The sequence below is a fragment of the Galendromus occidentalis genome, unplaced genomic scaffold (assembly GCF_000255335.2).
Source record: "Galendromus occidentalis unplaced genomic scaffold, Mocc_1.1 scf7180000077073, whole genome shotgun sequence".
Taxonomy (NCBI): domain Eukaryota; kingdom Metazoa; phylum Arthropoda; class Arachnida; order Mesostigmata; family Phytoseiidae; genus Galendromus; species Galendromus occidentalis.
In genome coordinates this window covers 514,512-531,911 of record NW_003805061.1, presented here as the reverse complement: position 1 = coordinate 531,911, position 17,400 = coordinate 514,512, and the positions used below count along the sequence as shown (strand labels likewise).

Below are 17,400 nucleotides of genomic sequence, written 5' to 3'. Positions count from 1 at the left end.
ACAATAGTTGTTGTTTGTGCTTATTGTGTTGTTCATTGCTGTTCCTTGAAGCCTCCGCTTGATTCCAATGGCCTAGGGGAAATCTTCGTCCGCACGGGAGTCGGGTTTCTCTTTTCTATAGTTTTTCGACTCCCTGCTCCGGGAGCAGTCGGAATGAATCTATTTTGAGGCGACGGAGAGCTGCCTATTGTCTCGCGGATGGGTACTATTGAGCGGCAATCTTGTCTCCTCGCACCGTGCAAGGTACCGCGCCGAGACTTCGAGATGATGGAATTGACCGCTCGAGAGAAGGTGATCACTTTCCTTCCCAGCTTCAGATGAGATCGCTCGCTGGAGATCGACACCGTCCACCAGGAGCCTCGATCCGGCCTCGAAAGATGGAAATTATACGAAGCTCTCTCGAACAACATCAGAAAGTCGAGGAGTGATCTCTCCCTCAGAGTGAAGCGTTCAGATCGAAATACGCATGAGATTCCTAGACGTCTTTTCACAGCCTGACGACATCGTCATCGAGGCTCATACCGAGCCTCATATATGCTGCTCTCGACTACTCCGCGGGGACCTGCCGAGCAAAAATGCTTCCGTGCGCAATCGTTTCGATATTCGTCGGATTGGGGTGCGCCAGAGATCCTCTCGTCACGATAGGGGATTTTCCTCTATCGAACGTTTTCGCCTTCGCCGAGAGATTCGCTCTGCGAAGGGGCTTTCGACCAACAGAACTTGTCACATTGCTAACGAATATTCACTTCATTGGAAGACTGGAACTCCGTGGCAGTGTGATCATTTGGACACCCGAGAGTTACTTCCATCTGAGTGCGGGACATTTTGTGTACTTATTCTATCTCGACGTCCTCGCCACCAGCATGAAGGTCGTCGTCATAGCTCGTGAGCCCTATTTGAGAATGTACAACGCTTTCGGAATCTTCCGACACAACTCGGTTCTGATGGCCACCTTGGGCCGCGGGAAGAGGTCGGGTGATTTGACAGGAGTCAGCACACTCCGAATTATCGGGAACAACTCGTGGGAATTCTTTTGCGTGGAAACTTTCGACAATTTGGTCTTCTGGAGGAAACGAGCATCCATTGCGACCTGTTTGCCCTCAGCGGCGAAGTGCTTTGTGACAAATGTATCAATCCTCCGATACTTCCCTGTGAAGAACAGCTGGATGAATGTGCGGCTCGACGGTTCCATTCGATGCAACGAGACCATCATCGGCATACGTATCGAGGTCAATCGGATCGGCGGGGACGAAGCCGAACATAGCATGCTGATGCGATATTCGACAAGGGATATAAGAGGGAAGGCTCTGCTATCTGTGATTCATTGGCGACACAGGCATACTTCGGCTCTGATTGAAACATTCGATCTAAGCGTCTGGATCCTCTATCTCATCAGCCTCGTGTTCACGGCTCGAATGCTGTTACGGCCGGATGTGACGAGCCTCCAGAGAACGATGCTCAAGCTGGCTTTGAATTTCATATCACCCTTCGATACAGGCCTCAAGATCCGAGAATCCTCTCAAATGATCGCCGCAGGCTCCATTTTGGCATTGAGCTTTCTCGTCTTGCAGATTTACTTGAGTTCTATCACGTCCGACCTTCTGAATCCGCAAGAGAGGAATGTGTGTAACAAAACTTACATTTGTAGCGGTCGAATTGATTGCTACACTCAAGATTCCTTGGCGGAGAAGATCTCTAGTGGATTCTGTTTCTACGATATGAACGCTGTTCAACGATCCCTGGTCGGACCTCCCTTGAAAAGGGCGAAGCGCGAGCGGGAACCTCCCAACGAAGGAAAGAAGTGGAATGACGTCTATATACAGAGGCACGGGACAGTTCAGGCCGATCCGTCAGGGAAAGGTCAAATGCTGTTGCACGTCATCAGGGTCAGCTCGACAATTAATCGTTGGCAAGAGACGGGTACTGTATCGGACGCCCTGATGGAGCCCAGATATGTCGACTTCGACGCGGTTCGGAGGAAGGATCGAATAGCCAAGCAACGCCGAGCGTCCAAAGGTCAGGCTGCAGTGACCCAGAGAAAGGCGCGAGAGAGTCACCAGAGAAAGGTGGGAATCCGTTCGGAGAACAACATGACAGGACGCTTGATCGCGTTCAACGCGACTCTCGATAGATACAGCGTGGAGGATCTCCGCGAGGTGGCCCCAATGTTTTCATTTTTCCTAGTGATCAGCGCTTCGATGATGTTCTTCGAGCTTACACTCGTTTCAATCCGGCAAGCCGTAAACGTTTGAGCTTTCCAGATCGAAGCTCTCCTCGGACTAATGCGTGCGTCAGGATTATGACTTTGTCGGAGACCGCGGAGAGGACTTCTATTGCCCCCCGCGTCCGGTTTATTTGGACCCCAGCCCGGACGTTCATCATGCGACGCAGCCTTCCAGCACTCGTGCTTCGGATGAGTTGCAGTTTACCCTCGCACTGATCACCTTCGTATCAGCCGTTCCTAACAGAATCTTCCTCTACAATATTCCCACTCGATGATAGAACTCTAGCGTGTTTCGGAACAACATTCAAGTGGTTTATTGATGATTCAAACATGGTTTTCGACGCTACCTTCCTTGTGTACACTCGCGGCGTCGAACGAACTCTTAAGTAGACTGGAGTTTGAAGACAATACCTGGACGTCTTCTCGGGACCCGAAAGCTTCACATACTCATCATTTTATGACTAGATCTCCCTTCAGTATTGTCAAAAACAAGCGCGGATGTCCCTCTGAATGACTTTGAACCTAAGTCATATGTACGCCGACGGGAGCGTCTTCTTTCCGTATATATAAGTATCCATTTCTCTGGAAAAATAATTCTCCCCCTCCCATCGGGAGTGAGCGAATGAGATGGAAAACGATCGGCGCAGTACTTGCGCCTTGAACCGGAGGGCCAGATGAGTAATTATTGGTAACCGAAGGACTTGACCAAGATCTTGGGCAACCTCAATGATGAGCCGGAGATTTTGGGAGGTACAGTCTACATCCATCAGTCAAGAGCACTGTCCGATTGCTTGAGGAATCACCAAGCTCGCGGACCGCTATAACAGGTGGAAGTGAAGGGTAGAGAAGGAGAGCTCTTCTTAAATTAATCGAGTTCTGACGGAGTACAGCGGAATGAGAAAAAGTGATTGCGAGAGTGGACAATCGCTTCCGTCTGGGATGCTGGACGATGCTCCTGAACAAGCGTTATTGGAAAGATGGATATAGCGCCCTCAGACATATTCTTCCGGGGAAGCCGGCGGGGAGAAATAATTGATGAATCAACGCCGCGCAATTCCGCCCGTGATCCCCTCACCGACGCCTCGGTTCCCTACCGCAACCGATTTTTTTTTCCTAAATAGGCATGCCTCAGTCCGAATTCTCCAGGAATCCTCGCGATTCTATCCAAGATGAGTTGGAGCTTTGGGGATTGGCTCTACGGTGGAGATACCCGCGGACGCCACATTGATTTGATACTGAGCACGGGTGAAAGTATTTTTCCTTTCCTCCGGTATCTTGGTTCGCTCTCAATCCCAGACAATTCTCTCGATAAATAAGTGCGGGAGATGAACTCTCGCGTGGTATGGACGATACACACAATCTAATGGACCCGTTTCGCACATACGGAATGCGATGGCGACGGCTGAGATTCTCAGTGTAAAGCGGCATCCGAACATCATCACTCGATCATCACTCAGATAAACTATCAACATATGTGTTAGTCATACAGATCAACAGACGAACCTAGGAGCTCCGTTCAAACATTGACGAGGCCCGAGTCTGACTGCCTTCGCCCACAGCGTCCTCACGTCCTAAATGTATTGTAGCACAACGTGCCTACGACCATCGTAAGCATCCAGAGGATGCACCTAGAAGTGAGTGGTAACGGTCACCTGGCCTAGAGCAAGCCGCAGGTCTGAAACCCGTTCACAGACGAGATGCCGTATACGAAAAGTACAAATAGCACGTCAGACGTATTTACAAGTCAAGATCATGATGATCTCAATTTTCCGTTCGCCCGCTCGACCTCGACGTAGGTGGACCCCGAGGAGCGACGCGGTTCGCATCCTGTCCTGCACGTGATCATTGATAATGGACTAATCCTACGTCACGACGTCGTCATTGCACCGCCGGAATCTAGATCGAGCGCAATAAGTTCTTGCCTTATCACCTTCGGACAGCTTGTCACGCATCGATCAACGTTCAAATTAGAATATGATTAACTACCGTAAACTTGGACAGATCCGTCCACAGCTGAAAAACTAAGAGGGAATGACGTCAGTCATTCGAAATAGCACCCGGACCCGAGTAACTCCCGGACCGGGTACCTGGTTCTCTTGAATTCGATTGTTGTTTTTACCCACGCACGATGCCCGTCATCGCTCTACGACCCCCACAGCGGTCATACTCCCGCCGCGGGCGCGTTGCGATCATGGCTCTAGCATATACTACAGCACTTCGAGGAGAGCTTCACGTCAACCAGTCGCTTGCTCCGATTCTTGAGCTGGGGGCCGTTGTTGTTGTTGGAAATCTTTGGCGACATCTCGTTAGCGTCGAGGGATTTACTTTGGTGAACTGGAGTCGGAGAGGGGAGGATTTGCTTCGAGCTTGTGATGTCCCGGAGTGGTTCGCTGACGGGGCCGTGAATCGACGATGAGTCGCTCTTGTCCATGAACTGGACAGAGTCGTGTCTAACGAGGTGACTTAGATTCAAGGTGGGTAGATTTTCACTCTCAGGCGTTGCGATCGGAGGTGTTGTGGCTATGGACAACGCTGACGCCCGTCTCTCTGCGAATGGAATTCCCCCTTAGAGACATCGTCGATCTACCCGGAGGGACCGACGACTATCGGATACTCTTCTCGAACGGAACGCCGGCGCCGTCGGAAAAAAACTCGGCGGAGAGCTCCTTTCCAAATTTAGAATCGGCTACGGAAGTTGTAATCCTCCCGGGAGGGTTCGAATCGAGTTGCGACGCAATAGCCCGTACAAAAAAGAAAACAGATGTTTACCTCGACAAATTTGTGCTGCGATCGAGTCTCTTCGTTTACCCTCGACAACCGAATCTTCCTCCTGTTTGCTCCGCTCCAGACGACGGAATGTCGGATCATCGTCTTCACCTTCGGAACTCGAACAGCTTAGTCGGCGGTGTCGAGGTGCCGTGTTGTGACCTGCTGTTGTAGGAGCTCTGGACGCGTTGCCATTCGAAGCGATAGTGGCGGTGGACTGCAGAAGCTGTGGACTGGATTTTACAGCGTGCAACTTACGCCCCACAGGTTGGCCTGTTGAGTGACGGCAAGGAATTAGCTTTCTTGCTCGTTCGTGTTCGACAGGCCGGACCACGTGACTCTCGTCGCTTCTCGCGTCGATGGAGTGATCGGTCGGGAAATGAGACACCGGAATAGATTGGCGGCCACATTCTCGCATCGTTGCTCGAGCGGGGTAAACTCCCCGTCGGACGGGAGAACTTCAGTGAACCGCCCCCCGACTGAATTTCAGCCGTCTCGGCGTCGGAAACCAGTCGATTCAGCCTAATCAGCTCTTCCATTTGGGAACTTCGCTTCGAGAATCGAGTACGACGGTTCAACCATTATAAACGGGAGAGGAGCATTTTCGTAATACCCCTCGACAAGACTCTGTTCGTGTTATGTTTCGACCTCTGGCTTAGATCCTAAATAGGATTAGATCGAAATCTGCATAGATGAGGTTGCTGAAACGAATATTGGAAACAACATCAAGACAGACAATGCGGGAAACCAGATGTCTCACAAGTAAACATTCTTTTTTGAAAATGATAATCACCAGGTTTGACATGCTTTTCTGAAAGTTTCCGAGCCCCGGAGAAACCCCGAGTCGTTTTTCCGTGCTGTCCTGCATTCTATACCCCTTCCCTGCAGGCTCCGAAACCCGGAAAAAACACCATTTACATCGAAATCCGGGATATTTTGCTCGGATATCAATGGGAATGGGTCTTTCCGGGCTTCGGAACCCGGGGAAAAAACATTTCCATCAAAATCCGAGAAAAATATCCCGGATTTCAATGTAAACGGTGTTTTTTCCGGGTTTCGGAGCCTGCAGGAAAGGGGTATGAAATGCAGGACAGCAGGGAAAAACGACTCGGGGTTGCTCCGGGGCTCGGAAACTTTCAGAAAAGCATGTCAAACCAGGCGATTGTCATTTTCAAAATGCTTCTCAGGAAATGAATGCGTGGGAGTGTAGCTCCCAACATGGGAAGCGTTCGGTCCGTACAAAAACTCACAAAAGACTACTCCTCGTTGCGAAGCTCAAAGCTCACCTGCTGGGCTGAGTTGCTGACTCTCATCTCCGTCGCTCCCCATGGATCCCGGGGGGCAGAGCTGTTGAGATGAAAGTGATCCTGAGGCTCCCGTTGGTAGGGAAAGCATTTGGCGAACCGTGCCGACGGGAGATGATGCTTCCTGACTAGTCAAATGGCACGAAGAAGAATCTTCATCGCTTTCGGGACTCATAACCTCCGCGATTTGCACCTGGAGGACCGCCGGAGATTAGCGTCACGTCTTGGATCTAGGGAATCAAGTTTCGAGAGCACTCGAATCTTTCCCCACCCCCAACAACAAGGTTGTCTCAGAAAATCTTCGATAAATAAGGAGACATTCGTGGAATGAAGCTATGATCTCCTCTCTTGCATTCTCTTCTTAATCTCCTCATTTATTCTCCCTACCGGCGTTTGAGCTAGGCTTTGCGGTGGTTGAGGGCTCGGCGAATCGTTCTCTTCACCTTCACGTACGATGCTGCACTTCCTAGCGAGCCTTGATGGAACCATCAAAGTGTCTGCCGTTGCATTCATCACGATCGGGATAGTTCCGGGAGCAACTTTCGGCGGTTGAGCGAGCATTTGTTTCCGACCCCTTGTCGGAGTTTTTGCTCCTAAGCGACTCGACCGTAATTTCCGTTCCGCGAGCAGGAAATACGTCGCCGTGATGTGATTGTAGATATTCTCCTCGAGCGCACTGAAAGAAGCAGCAAGCATGTAGTATGAACACTAGATACGAACAGCCTCTACGATCGTTCAGGCAAGCTCGCTGAGTTCCAAACGTTCTACATTCCTTCAACTCACTCTTGGATTTGTTCCTTGGTGGCTATGCTCCCCTGAACCATCTTGTGAACTATCAGCGCGTGGTCCTCTTCGGACAGATGTTCTCGACTCATGAGGGGCGCGGAAGCTTCCGCCATTGCACCTATGTCGAAACCCATCAACCATTCATCATCAGCGATCTGTTCCAACGTAGCCCTTTTCTCTGGACTTCTGATGAGCATTCTGCCTGTAATGACGAAAAATGTATGTATCGTCCGCAATCTAGCATCACTTCTGTCGAGTTTTCCCGATGGAATGCAGAAAATATCCGGATCTCTCGACCGGACCGTTTGATGGAATCGGTCAGCCGGAAACTGAGACTGTTTGATTCGGAAAGAGGTTAACGTAATTTATTTCCCTACCCCCAACTTCAAACGAGTTGGAAGCTTTCCCCATGGACCCGCGGGGTGAGGAGTGGAATGCGGAGGACAATCAACCGACCCCCGGAAATTTACCACGACATGCGCTCAAAGGGTTCGGAATCTCGAGCGACAAGGGTGGTTTTTGAGGAGAATATCCGGCTGCCGAAATCGACTCAGCGACCCGCCGCGCGAGACACAAATAATCGATTCCACGATTTGAATCTCCACGAGGTAGCAGTCCTCACCGACCACTCGGCTATGCCTCGATTTTCCTTCCCTCACGTAGATACTCACCAATTAGCGCTCTGCACTGTCTTGATACGTGTCGAGGAACTTCGTATTTGCAGTCCATGATCCTCGTGAGCGTTTCGCTGTCTGTCGCTTCTTGGAAAGGTGCCCGGCCGGCGACCAACATATAAAGCAGAACCCCGAGGCTCCAAATATCTGCAAATCCGAGCAGTGTGGAGCTCATTCATCGGGATCATGATTTTAATCAACCACGTCTTTCATCATCGCACCAAGATCCCAGAGCTCTGATCAAACTCGCGGAGAAGGCCCCTGTGAGTGAAGGGCATGTTTCGGGTCGCCGAGGTATGCTCTATACGAGAAATTCTGAGTCGGGCGGAGCTAGTAGACAAGCTCCTCGAAATCCCTGCATGAGTTCCGACGCGATGCGTAATTCATCGAGTGGAACACGGACGTCCGGATCAAGAGCCGGGAATTCGAAGAATAGGTCTCACAGCCACTCGGATGGCGTCTCCCGCATCCCATCGAGTATTCGTCAGCTCAGGAACGACATCGAGGAAGCGCTTCCACCGGGTCTCGTTGAGGATACGTACCAACTTTCGGAGCATCGTAAGAATCACCGAGGAGTATTTCAGGGGCCGAGTATGCGAGAGAGCCACAGCTAGTTGCTAGCTTCTCTCCCGGGAGGAATTTGTTGCTGAATCCAAAATCTGTCAACTTGACAACGCCAAGCTTATCAAAAAATACAACATTTTCAGGCTTGAGATCTCTGTGCACGACGTGGAGTTTATGGCAGTAAATGATGGCCGAGAGGATCTGACCGAAATACTTCCGAGCAAGCTCTTCGGAAAGACCTGAAAAGGAAGGTAAAGAAAACCTTGTTATCATTCCATCGATAGAAACTTCATTCGTGCTATTCCGTGTTATAGTTCGATTCTCGCTCGCTGGGTAACAGACTTCGTCCCGCTGATAGTGAGATCAGCTCTCCGCTCTCCGATCTGTTCTGTTGTGGAGAGTTGGACACTTGGTTGAGAGTGTCGGGAGCTCAGTGTCCTGGCGTGAACCTACACAGTGGAAGTCTTCCCACGGAGGATTTCCGCTTGTCTGCTGTAGATCGCGAACTACATGAGCATTCGATAGGAGGCCGACCTTAACTCCGAGTACGGCCTTCTATGATTCGGCACCGGACCGCTTCCATGATCGACTCGGAGAGATCTTGTCTCCAATATCTCTCAAAAGAAGATCATGGAGAAGGAACCCGTGGCCCGGCGACCATCGAGATCCTGGGAGAGCGGGTTTTCCTGGGGGCTTCGCACGCAGAAAACTCCCTCATTGATCAGCGAGTGTACTCGTCAAGGTGGGAAGTCGAAAACCTGGATAAGCTTCTGGCATGATCTTTTGAAGCACAGAGAATCCGTGCAATTGAAGCATGACCGTACCGCTTGGGTAGGGGTCGGTGACCCCGCAGGCCATGCCCAATGGTAACACATCCGCGTACGGTCTCGAAAATAGAAACGGTCGTGTCAGCCGCTACGATTCATGAGGTAGACCTGAGCCAAAATAGCTCTTTCTCCATCATTTGTCTCCGGCTCTATTCCTCTCACACGAGCTGATGCTCACTCAGGAAAAGAACTCCGTCGCAAGGCCCACAATCCCGGTCTTTCGAGGAGATGATTCGTCAATTAGGTACTTCCTCATTTGAATAATACGGCCGGATGAGATTATGTCTACCCGTCGACACGAGAATCGGCATTCGTATCGAGGAAAAAAGCGTCGACAAGTCCGCGATTTCCAGCGGTGAGAACAATTCGGACCGTCAGAGAGGCGGGGGCCGGCTCCAATGATCCTGCGACACCGAGCCCGCACCTCGTGGGACGTGGGAAATAAGAAGCCCAGGTGCCGTATTCAGGGTCCCGCACTCGCTCGGAACCTGCAGAGCGGAACCGCGGAAGGAATATGCTGAGTGAGCAGTAAGTTTCCAGGTGATTTCCACTTTCTACTGGAAAGGCTGATTTTGGATCCGACCGTCGACGACGTAAAGCGCGATCCGCGACGTTCCCAGCAGCGGTCCGCTACGGGCTTAGCATTCCAAATATAACCTCGGCACGGTCTCCCAGACAGACTTGAAGAGGATAACGACGGGACGGCTCCGGAGCTCTTGAAGTTTCAGGAGAGACGGTGAAAATACTCAATATAAACTGTTCCTCAGAGAAAATGAATGTCTGATTCCGCGACCAGACGGGGAATCTTCGGTGAATCTTTCGGGAGCGAGCGAAATTACAGCCAGACGCGATGTGCTCCGAAATCTAATTTTTCAAAGTCTGTATCGCAGTAATTTATTTTGAATGCAAGGCACCGAAAACTTAGCGGTCCACTCAACATTCATATGATCATGTACATGCGTCCGGGAAAAATAGATATCGGGGCAGGGGCGAAAAACCTCCGGCGACGAGAATATTCCCGCTATTCTCTGACACAGATACCACCGCTGGGGAGGCTGATCCGACTTGCGGGACCAATGAAGCTCCATTATCCACCGGAACAGTTTTTAGAGATTAGTGTGTAGTATGAGCGACTCCACAAGGGTTCGCTTGCTTCATTATTTTGCTTCCGCACTTATTTCGATCGCGGAAACGCAAACCGCCAAAGCCGCGAGCTCGGCTTCCAACGGCAATTTCTCCCCGAGAAGCTCGGCTTAGACTTCTTCCGTCATCCAAGTCGTGCGACATCGTAAATTAAAGCTTCTATAAGCGCTGCATCAACATCGTCGAGCTCTTCCTGCGTTTCCTCTTTGAATGCACTCTTCACGTCGCATCGCCTTTAGCCATTCGACGCGTATCACTCGATGCTCCCCGAGACAGACCTAGAAGGTCTCTTACCAACTTCTTTGATCAGGGCTATTCCTAAGCTGTTTGACGAGCTGATTCTTCATCAGCGAGTCCTCTGCATGCATACTTCAAGCGTGGGCGGCGGAGTCAACGCGTTAGACCCGGAATGCGCTTGAGCTTTCCAAATCTATGCACGACGGACGTACGAAAAGCTCGAGAGCTCCGAATTGAAAAGCCCAGATCCACCAGGCGAGCGACGCGAGGACATCAATGGAGCGACAATGCTCACCGACCTTGAGCGAGCAATGAAAAATGAGGACAACCCTAGGGGAGGATTTCACGTCCGGGAGAAATTCGCCGACTCATGCTGACAACAACATCATCTACCTTCTTCTGGTAAGAAATCTGAGAAACTCCTCTCTCGGAACACCATGAATTCCAAGCATTCCCTCTGGAAACGTCGTACGAAGCAATTACAGTGGTGTTTGGGCAGCGGTCACGCTTTCACTCAACAAGCTTCTCTCGAGACGGCGGCCTCTGCCGCTTCGCAGTGTTCTTCCAATCAATATCAATCGGATCAATCAGTCACCTAGTTCACGACAAGGCTTTGCCGCGACGTGCTAGCCGCGGGAGGATCATCGTAACTAGCAGATGTGGAAGAGATCATGCGTTCGCGTCTTGATTATCATGGACAGGCTTTATAGTGACCTGAGGTGTTTGAGCTCTGAACACCCGAATAAATTCTTCCGATTTCCGTCGACCCACCTGCGGATCAGTTTGCATCAAAATAATGGAAACAAACGAGAGAGTACGCTCATTCGAGTCCAAGAGAGCCGCTGTGATTGAAAACCAAGACTGGAATGGAATCCTCAAGCGGGGAGTTTTTTTGTCCGCGATTTCTCCAATCAATGCAGTCGGCGCTATGACGAAGCGTCAATCTGCATGAGAAAACCCTATCGAGCAAGTCTCCGACGTCCGTCCCACAGCTCCAGCGACCGAGCGGGAACGGTGGCGTCGGCATTCAGTCGAGTTCTCTGGAAAGCTCCGAAAGCTTCACGAGCACCAGAAGCTTCGAAACAGGCTCGGGATACCATCACAGTACCCGAATCGTTTCTCGGGAGCGTTTCAAGCACGTCTAGTGGATTGGCTGTCACTACGCCATTCTGCAATTGCTGGAACTGCTGTATATTTGGGCTCATCGGAGTACGAACGCAATGTTGAGGATTTCTCTCCCTGATGTGTCGCTTCGATCGATGTCGGGCAATACTCCAGCAGGTTTCCAAGTCGAGCTCACGAGCGCCGGGAATCGGTAATGAGGAGCATGAGAAAGAACAGGTATCGATTGTTTATGTGGGAGAAAGTGGGTCGCATCGAGCGTATTTGTTCGTCCTCGAGATAAGGGCAACATCGTCCTTCGCTGTCCATCGTAAAAGCGTTGGAACTTGGACGTTATTCAATCAAGGGATCTGGCGGTCCTCGCCTGGGACATGGAACGCGAGGAGAGACCCGCTGCGGTAAAATTTCCCCCGGCAGCGGACTGCGGCAAAGAATCGGATGCGAAGAACTTCCTGCTGGTAATTCGAAACTGCGCTCGGAATACTGTCACCGGAATGGAAAAGCTTCAGAACTCTGTACACTCACCGTTGTCATGCTTCATGATATGATCATACATGTCACCTCCGTCTCCGTACTCGAGAATGAGGTAGAGTTTTGTCTGGGTGTCGATAACTTCGTACAACCTTACCACATGGGGGTGTTGTACCAGTTTCATACATCGCACTTCCTGAAAAATTGTATGAATACTCTTCATTTATGAATCCAAAAAAGGAGCCTGAAACACGAGTCGGGCAAGCAGGAAAGAACAGCGGCTTGGGATCAGATTTCCCATGAGCTTTCGTCTGGGTTCTCACTGCTCCATTTTCCCCGTTGCAGGCTTTAATTCGCACCACGAAGCAAATCTAAAAACTTGGAGTTTGAGTCATTCGATGGACGTCTGCTCTCGTAAACAAGTTCAGGGCCCAGTGAGGCTCCGGGGGTATTCTCGTTGGATATGAGATCAATGAATGGCAAATGACAAGCAAAGGGTCCCCAGTCAATGGTCTCTGTTGCAGAGAATTGCAGAGAGACGGAGAATTCCTCGCCGCGCAGCTCGCGAAGTTCGCTAAATTGAATTTCGCCTGATCCCAAGGTCAAGGTGATCAAGGATCATCATCCATCGATTTTTTGAGCCCTCCAGCCGACAGCTCGTATCGGGTCGAGTCCTCGGAGGATTCGATCCCCATCCGACATACTGTGTCGATTAGCCTTCGACTTTTATCGCCCGCCAACCAACCCAATCGTTGAAATTCAGTCCTTTCATTTTTGTCGCGGAGCTAGATTGTCGATCACAATCCAAGCTTATCGAGTCATGGACATGAGCGTCTCCCCCGTCGAACGATCGTACGATCCGCTGAGTACCAGGAAGTCTACCACCGCGTAGATTCCTAAACGAGTTCAATCTCTCAGGAGAAACTGATTAGAAACACGATATTCCAGAAGAAGGATAGTGAAAAAGATCAAGAGGGGCCTCAACGAACTCAAGCTCCTCCGGAAGAAATGCGCCCAAGAGGGATCGCCCCCGGAAACAACAAAACCCAGGCTGCATCCGTGAGAATCGGCTGTTCCACGGCTGCGCGATCACCCGTCACGAGCATAATCGTATCAGAGCTTCTCGAGAGTGTTCATTTATCAACTATCCGGATTAAGGAGCGACCGATGCTTTTCCACATCCTGTCGGGACCGTGGCCTCCCCGAGGTTTCCTAGAGTAGCGGCATCGCTGGCTGTCTACCGCCAGTCTGACTGAGCCTTTCACGAACGAATCGTAGGCTTCAAAAGAGGCAAGTCCCTTTCATCTCTGTCAGGGCAAGCCTTCGAAGAGCCGATCTCTGCCGTGAAGAAACAAGTCGTCTCGTTCACTCACTTGAAAATGAATCGGTTCTGGGGTGATGAGGAAACCCTGCCGGGAAAGCCTGCTCAGTTGGGGGTTTTCAAGGCTAGCGGGAGGGGATTGAGAGCATGTACTCCCGCTCGCTTATAACTCTATGAGGGCTCCCTGATGGAATCCGCTATCAGACTCCATTGTCGGAGCTCATCCGACAGTAGTTACTTGAGCGTCGTCAACAACCGCCGCGAAACACCCGAATTCGCTCTCCTATAGAGGCCTTTGATAAAACTTTTAGTTCCGTAGAGCACTCTTCAAACGCAATCGTGCAGTCGATGACAAGCAAGCGGCAGGAGAAGATGGGGACAACGATGATGCTAGGTATGTCCGCTCGAGAGGAGTGAACTCGTCTACAGGAATGCAATGAATACAAATTTTTCCTTCCCTTGTCCTGCGAAGTCTTTCCCGAGCATCGCTGCATGATCCAAGCGCGAGCCGATTCCCAAATAACCTTGTTTCTAGGTCCATCAATTTCATCGGGACCTCATCTCAGTCCACCTGCTTGCGCCGAATACTCGCGATCGTTCCCGGAGTTAGTGTGGAGACTCTTCCGTGGAAGCAGAGTGTTCAACTTGATACGAAATCCGCTCTGCTCGGCTTCGGCGAGATATTTATATCGATTCATGAATTATTTTCGCTCTTGTCATCATGAATAATGAAGCTTGGCTTTCGGTAGAACCTAGGATAATATCTTGCGACTGCTCCTCCCAGGGATTATAAATGTCCGAAGCTTCCAAAAGAGCCTGAATCGGTGACTTGTCTCTTCTTTTGGTCGCTAGCAATCATGGGGCGATCTCAATCCCAGCTGCCGCCCTCCCTCGAGCACTCATCACGTAGGAACCCTGACTCCGCCATGACCTGACGAGTTTTACCCTTACTTAGCTGCATGAACCTGGACGGCCTCACATCGTTCCACCTGTCCTAGAGAGCGCTCCAAGCGGGAAGTGTGATCGCTACGCCGATTGCGCGTCCACACTTCTCTCCATTGACCATTCCGGTCGGTCGACCGCGCAAGCAGCTCGTACCTTAACGAACAGAACTCGTTGCCGTATACGAAGTTCCTGGCGGTAGTGTTTGATCAACCGAAATTCCTCGACTAAACGAATCATCCTCGCCTAACGAGCTTATTTGGTCCCGGAACAGAATATGGGATCCCTCGATCGTGAACGGCTGAGGTAATCAACGAGTCTCTATAACATCAAAGCTTCCCTGAAGCACAGATTCCTCTCTGATGAGGCGGGAGCTCCCGCGACTCAAGGAAATGAGAATCGGCTCAATCGACCAGCGGAGGGTAGACCAGAAAGCGGTTACTTGCTGCCGATCCAATTACCTACTACTTATTTCCCCTCTGATAGGCGACCCCGACCGTCTACACCCCTCTGCTTGATTCCCCGAAACTTCCCGCATTCAAGAATTCGAACAGCAAGCAGATGGACGACGCCGAGCTCCTGAGCGCGGTGGTGTTGTCCTGGCACTCATTCCCGGGCGCGCCGTCCGTCTCGCGGGATTAGCGGCGCGTTCCCGTCAAATCGGATCGGCTTGAATTCAAATATGCACACGAGCAAGCATCACGCATTCACAGACCGTCTCGTTCCCGGAAAGGGGATTTGCATGCGGAATACCGGATTCTTGCGCGAGGAATCGCAACTCACTTGGAAAAGGTGTGATTCCGACCGGTGATCTAGCTTGGTTTTGTCAATGACTTTGACGGCCACCTGCTCCCCGGTGAAGACGTGTTTCGCTTGTTTGACGATTGCGTAGTGGCCGCGACCCAACGTCTCACCGAGGTCGTACAGGCCGGCAATCTTCCCATCCATGGCACCCTACGGAAGCCCGGTCAGGCTCCACGAAGGCATATCTGCAAAGAAAATGGAGACATCGTTAAACGTTATCCAATTACATCATCGAGGAAACGCGGAAAGTCCACGCTTATCGGCAATCGCCACTAGGCAAGTGACCGTGACATGACGAACGACGTAGAGGTTCCACCTCGTTCCGGATCGGGGCAGCGAGACGATGACTGACAGACTATCTCGCCCGAACTTATTCTCATCATTCCGGCATCATGTCTAATCAATACGAAGATGAGCGACCAGGTTCCGTGCTGATAACGCCTTGTTTCGGTCTTCTTTTGCGAGAAAGGGAGGCATCCGATGCGAACGAGTGAGACAGTCTGCAGGGCGCGAAGGCCCGGGAGCTAGGCCGAATACTACCGAATTGAACCCGAATACGGGAAAAAAAATTAGGGTCTGGCCATACAACTCGGTTGACACGTGGTTTGGTCGGACTGACTATCGAAACGAGCCTCACAAAACAAATTCATTTCAAACGGAAAAATTCCCCCCCACATCATTCCTCGACCCCCGGGAGTTCTCCGGAACATGGTGCCGGAAGCAAACTAGAAGCTGGGATGGAATTTCATCGCAAAAAGCTAACAAGTTGTAGATATTTCCTCGAGGGGGATTCGGATTACACTCCGCGAAAATATCTTCGGATAATGTGAGATCGCGCTGAGCGTCCAAGCCGCGAGGAGCTCTTCTTGCGGTGACACGCGGAGATCACACCCGCGATGGGCAGGCGAGTGCATTCATTTCATACTCACACGTTCACCCATGATCGAGAAGACGGACTTGATTCGAAATCCACTAAGAATCCTGCTCTCGCAACGCATTGATATGGATGGCTTCACGGATTACTGCCGTGAAGAAATGTCACCGGGAGCGGACCAGTCGTATTTATCCGAGACGAAACCATGTGACAGCAGAGTTTCCCTCCGCATCTCTCAGCTCGTCCCGGGAGCCGGGCTGATCGATTCTGGCACGAAGCAGCTTGTGTACTAAGTGCTCCAAATAAATATTGGCTCTCGCAGGTTAGCTGCAGTCATTTCGGGGAAGCTTTCGGAAACTTCAATTTCCACGCAACCTGCCGTGTTCTACTAATCCAGCCAGCTCTGACGGGTTGACCAGCATAACTCTCTACATCTGGGATAGAAAGACTCGAAGATTCACATCAGTGAATGATCCACTCTAGGGAAAGGACATGAGTGTCAGAAAAAGAGCGGCTGATCCTTTTGAACTTTTCACACCTTAGCTGTCTAGCACACGAGAGCTCATCTGGAGCCCCATTTCGGAGGCTGAGACAAGGACAGCATAAGGGGTACGGAGGAGCTATGCGGGTTGACAAAGGAGCGATCGCTGTCAGGAGGATTCTCGATTCGCAGTACCTGACCGCCTTCACTTCTCCGAACAGGACTCTGTCGGTGAACCCCTGTTTTCTGACTTTATTTCAGGCTGTAATCATGTCCGCAACTCACCTACGCAAGCGATTTTAAAAGCATGAGGCACTAGGCATGTCAACTAGCGTCATAATCAATTTGGGAAAGAGATTCGGCTAACTTCGGGAAATGATTAGCGGATCACCGTCAGAAGGCACCACTGACTCTCTCTGCAAGAGGAGCACTCCTATGTATGTTATGGCCGGAGAGCCCTTCCGCCATTTTGGACGGTCACTCGCCCCTTTGACAATTATCCAGCTTCTTTCAATAATTCGAAAGACTGGTTGGCCGTGGTGTCGGAGGCAGTCGGAATGGATCCGAGATCTATAGTCGAGAAACGTCAAGAGCGATTGATTTCCAGGCGCAAAGAATCCATCCGATACAGCTCCATAGAAGCCTCCGATGGAGCAGAAATGATTGACAGCTGAACGACTCTACGAGTGAAATCACGATCACGTAATTGTACGATATGACTGACAGTGAGCAATTTGCACTCGAAAGGGAAAGCAATCAGAGACAGGGATCGAATCGAGGAGAACTTTTTCAAACCATGAGGCTTCTATGCGCTTTCCGTACTTTCTCTGCGAGAGCTCGGGTAAGCTGGCGGGAATCTT

The 17,400-nt window shown here is 50.9% G+C and overlaps 1 protein-coding gene across 1 annotated transcript; it reads right to left on the bottom strand.

The window, feature by feature from the left end:
• Nucleotides 1-4,319: 4,319 nt before the first annotated feature.
• On the bottom strand, nucleotides 4,320-16,882 carry Snrk (SNF related kinase). Its single transcript, XM_003740611.2, has 10 exons — nucleotides 16,826-16,882; nucleotides 15,165-15,370; nucleotides 12,173-12,314; nucleotides 8,297-8,557; nucleotides 7,752-7,901; nucleotides 7,078-7,282; nucleotides 6,682-6,970; nucleotides 6,277-6,487; nucleotides 4,994-5,263; nucleotides 4,320-4,771 (listed from the first exon to the last, which is right to left on the bottom strand). Exons 2-10 carry the CDS (start codon nucleotides 15,327-15,329, stop codon nucleotides 4,422-4,424), a joined length of 2,043 nt encoding a protein of 680 aa, XP_003740659.1. The 5' UTR covers nucleotides 15,330-15,370; nucleotides 16,826-16,882; the 3' UTR covers nucleotides 4,320-4,421.
• Nucleotides 16,883-17,400: the final 518 nt, after the last annotated feature.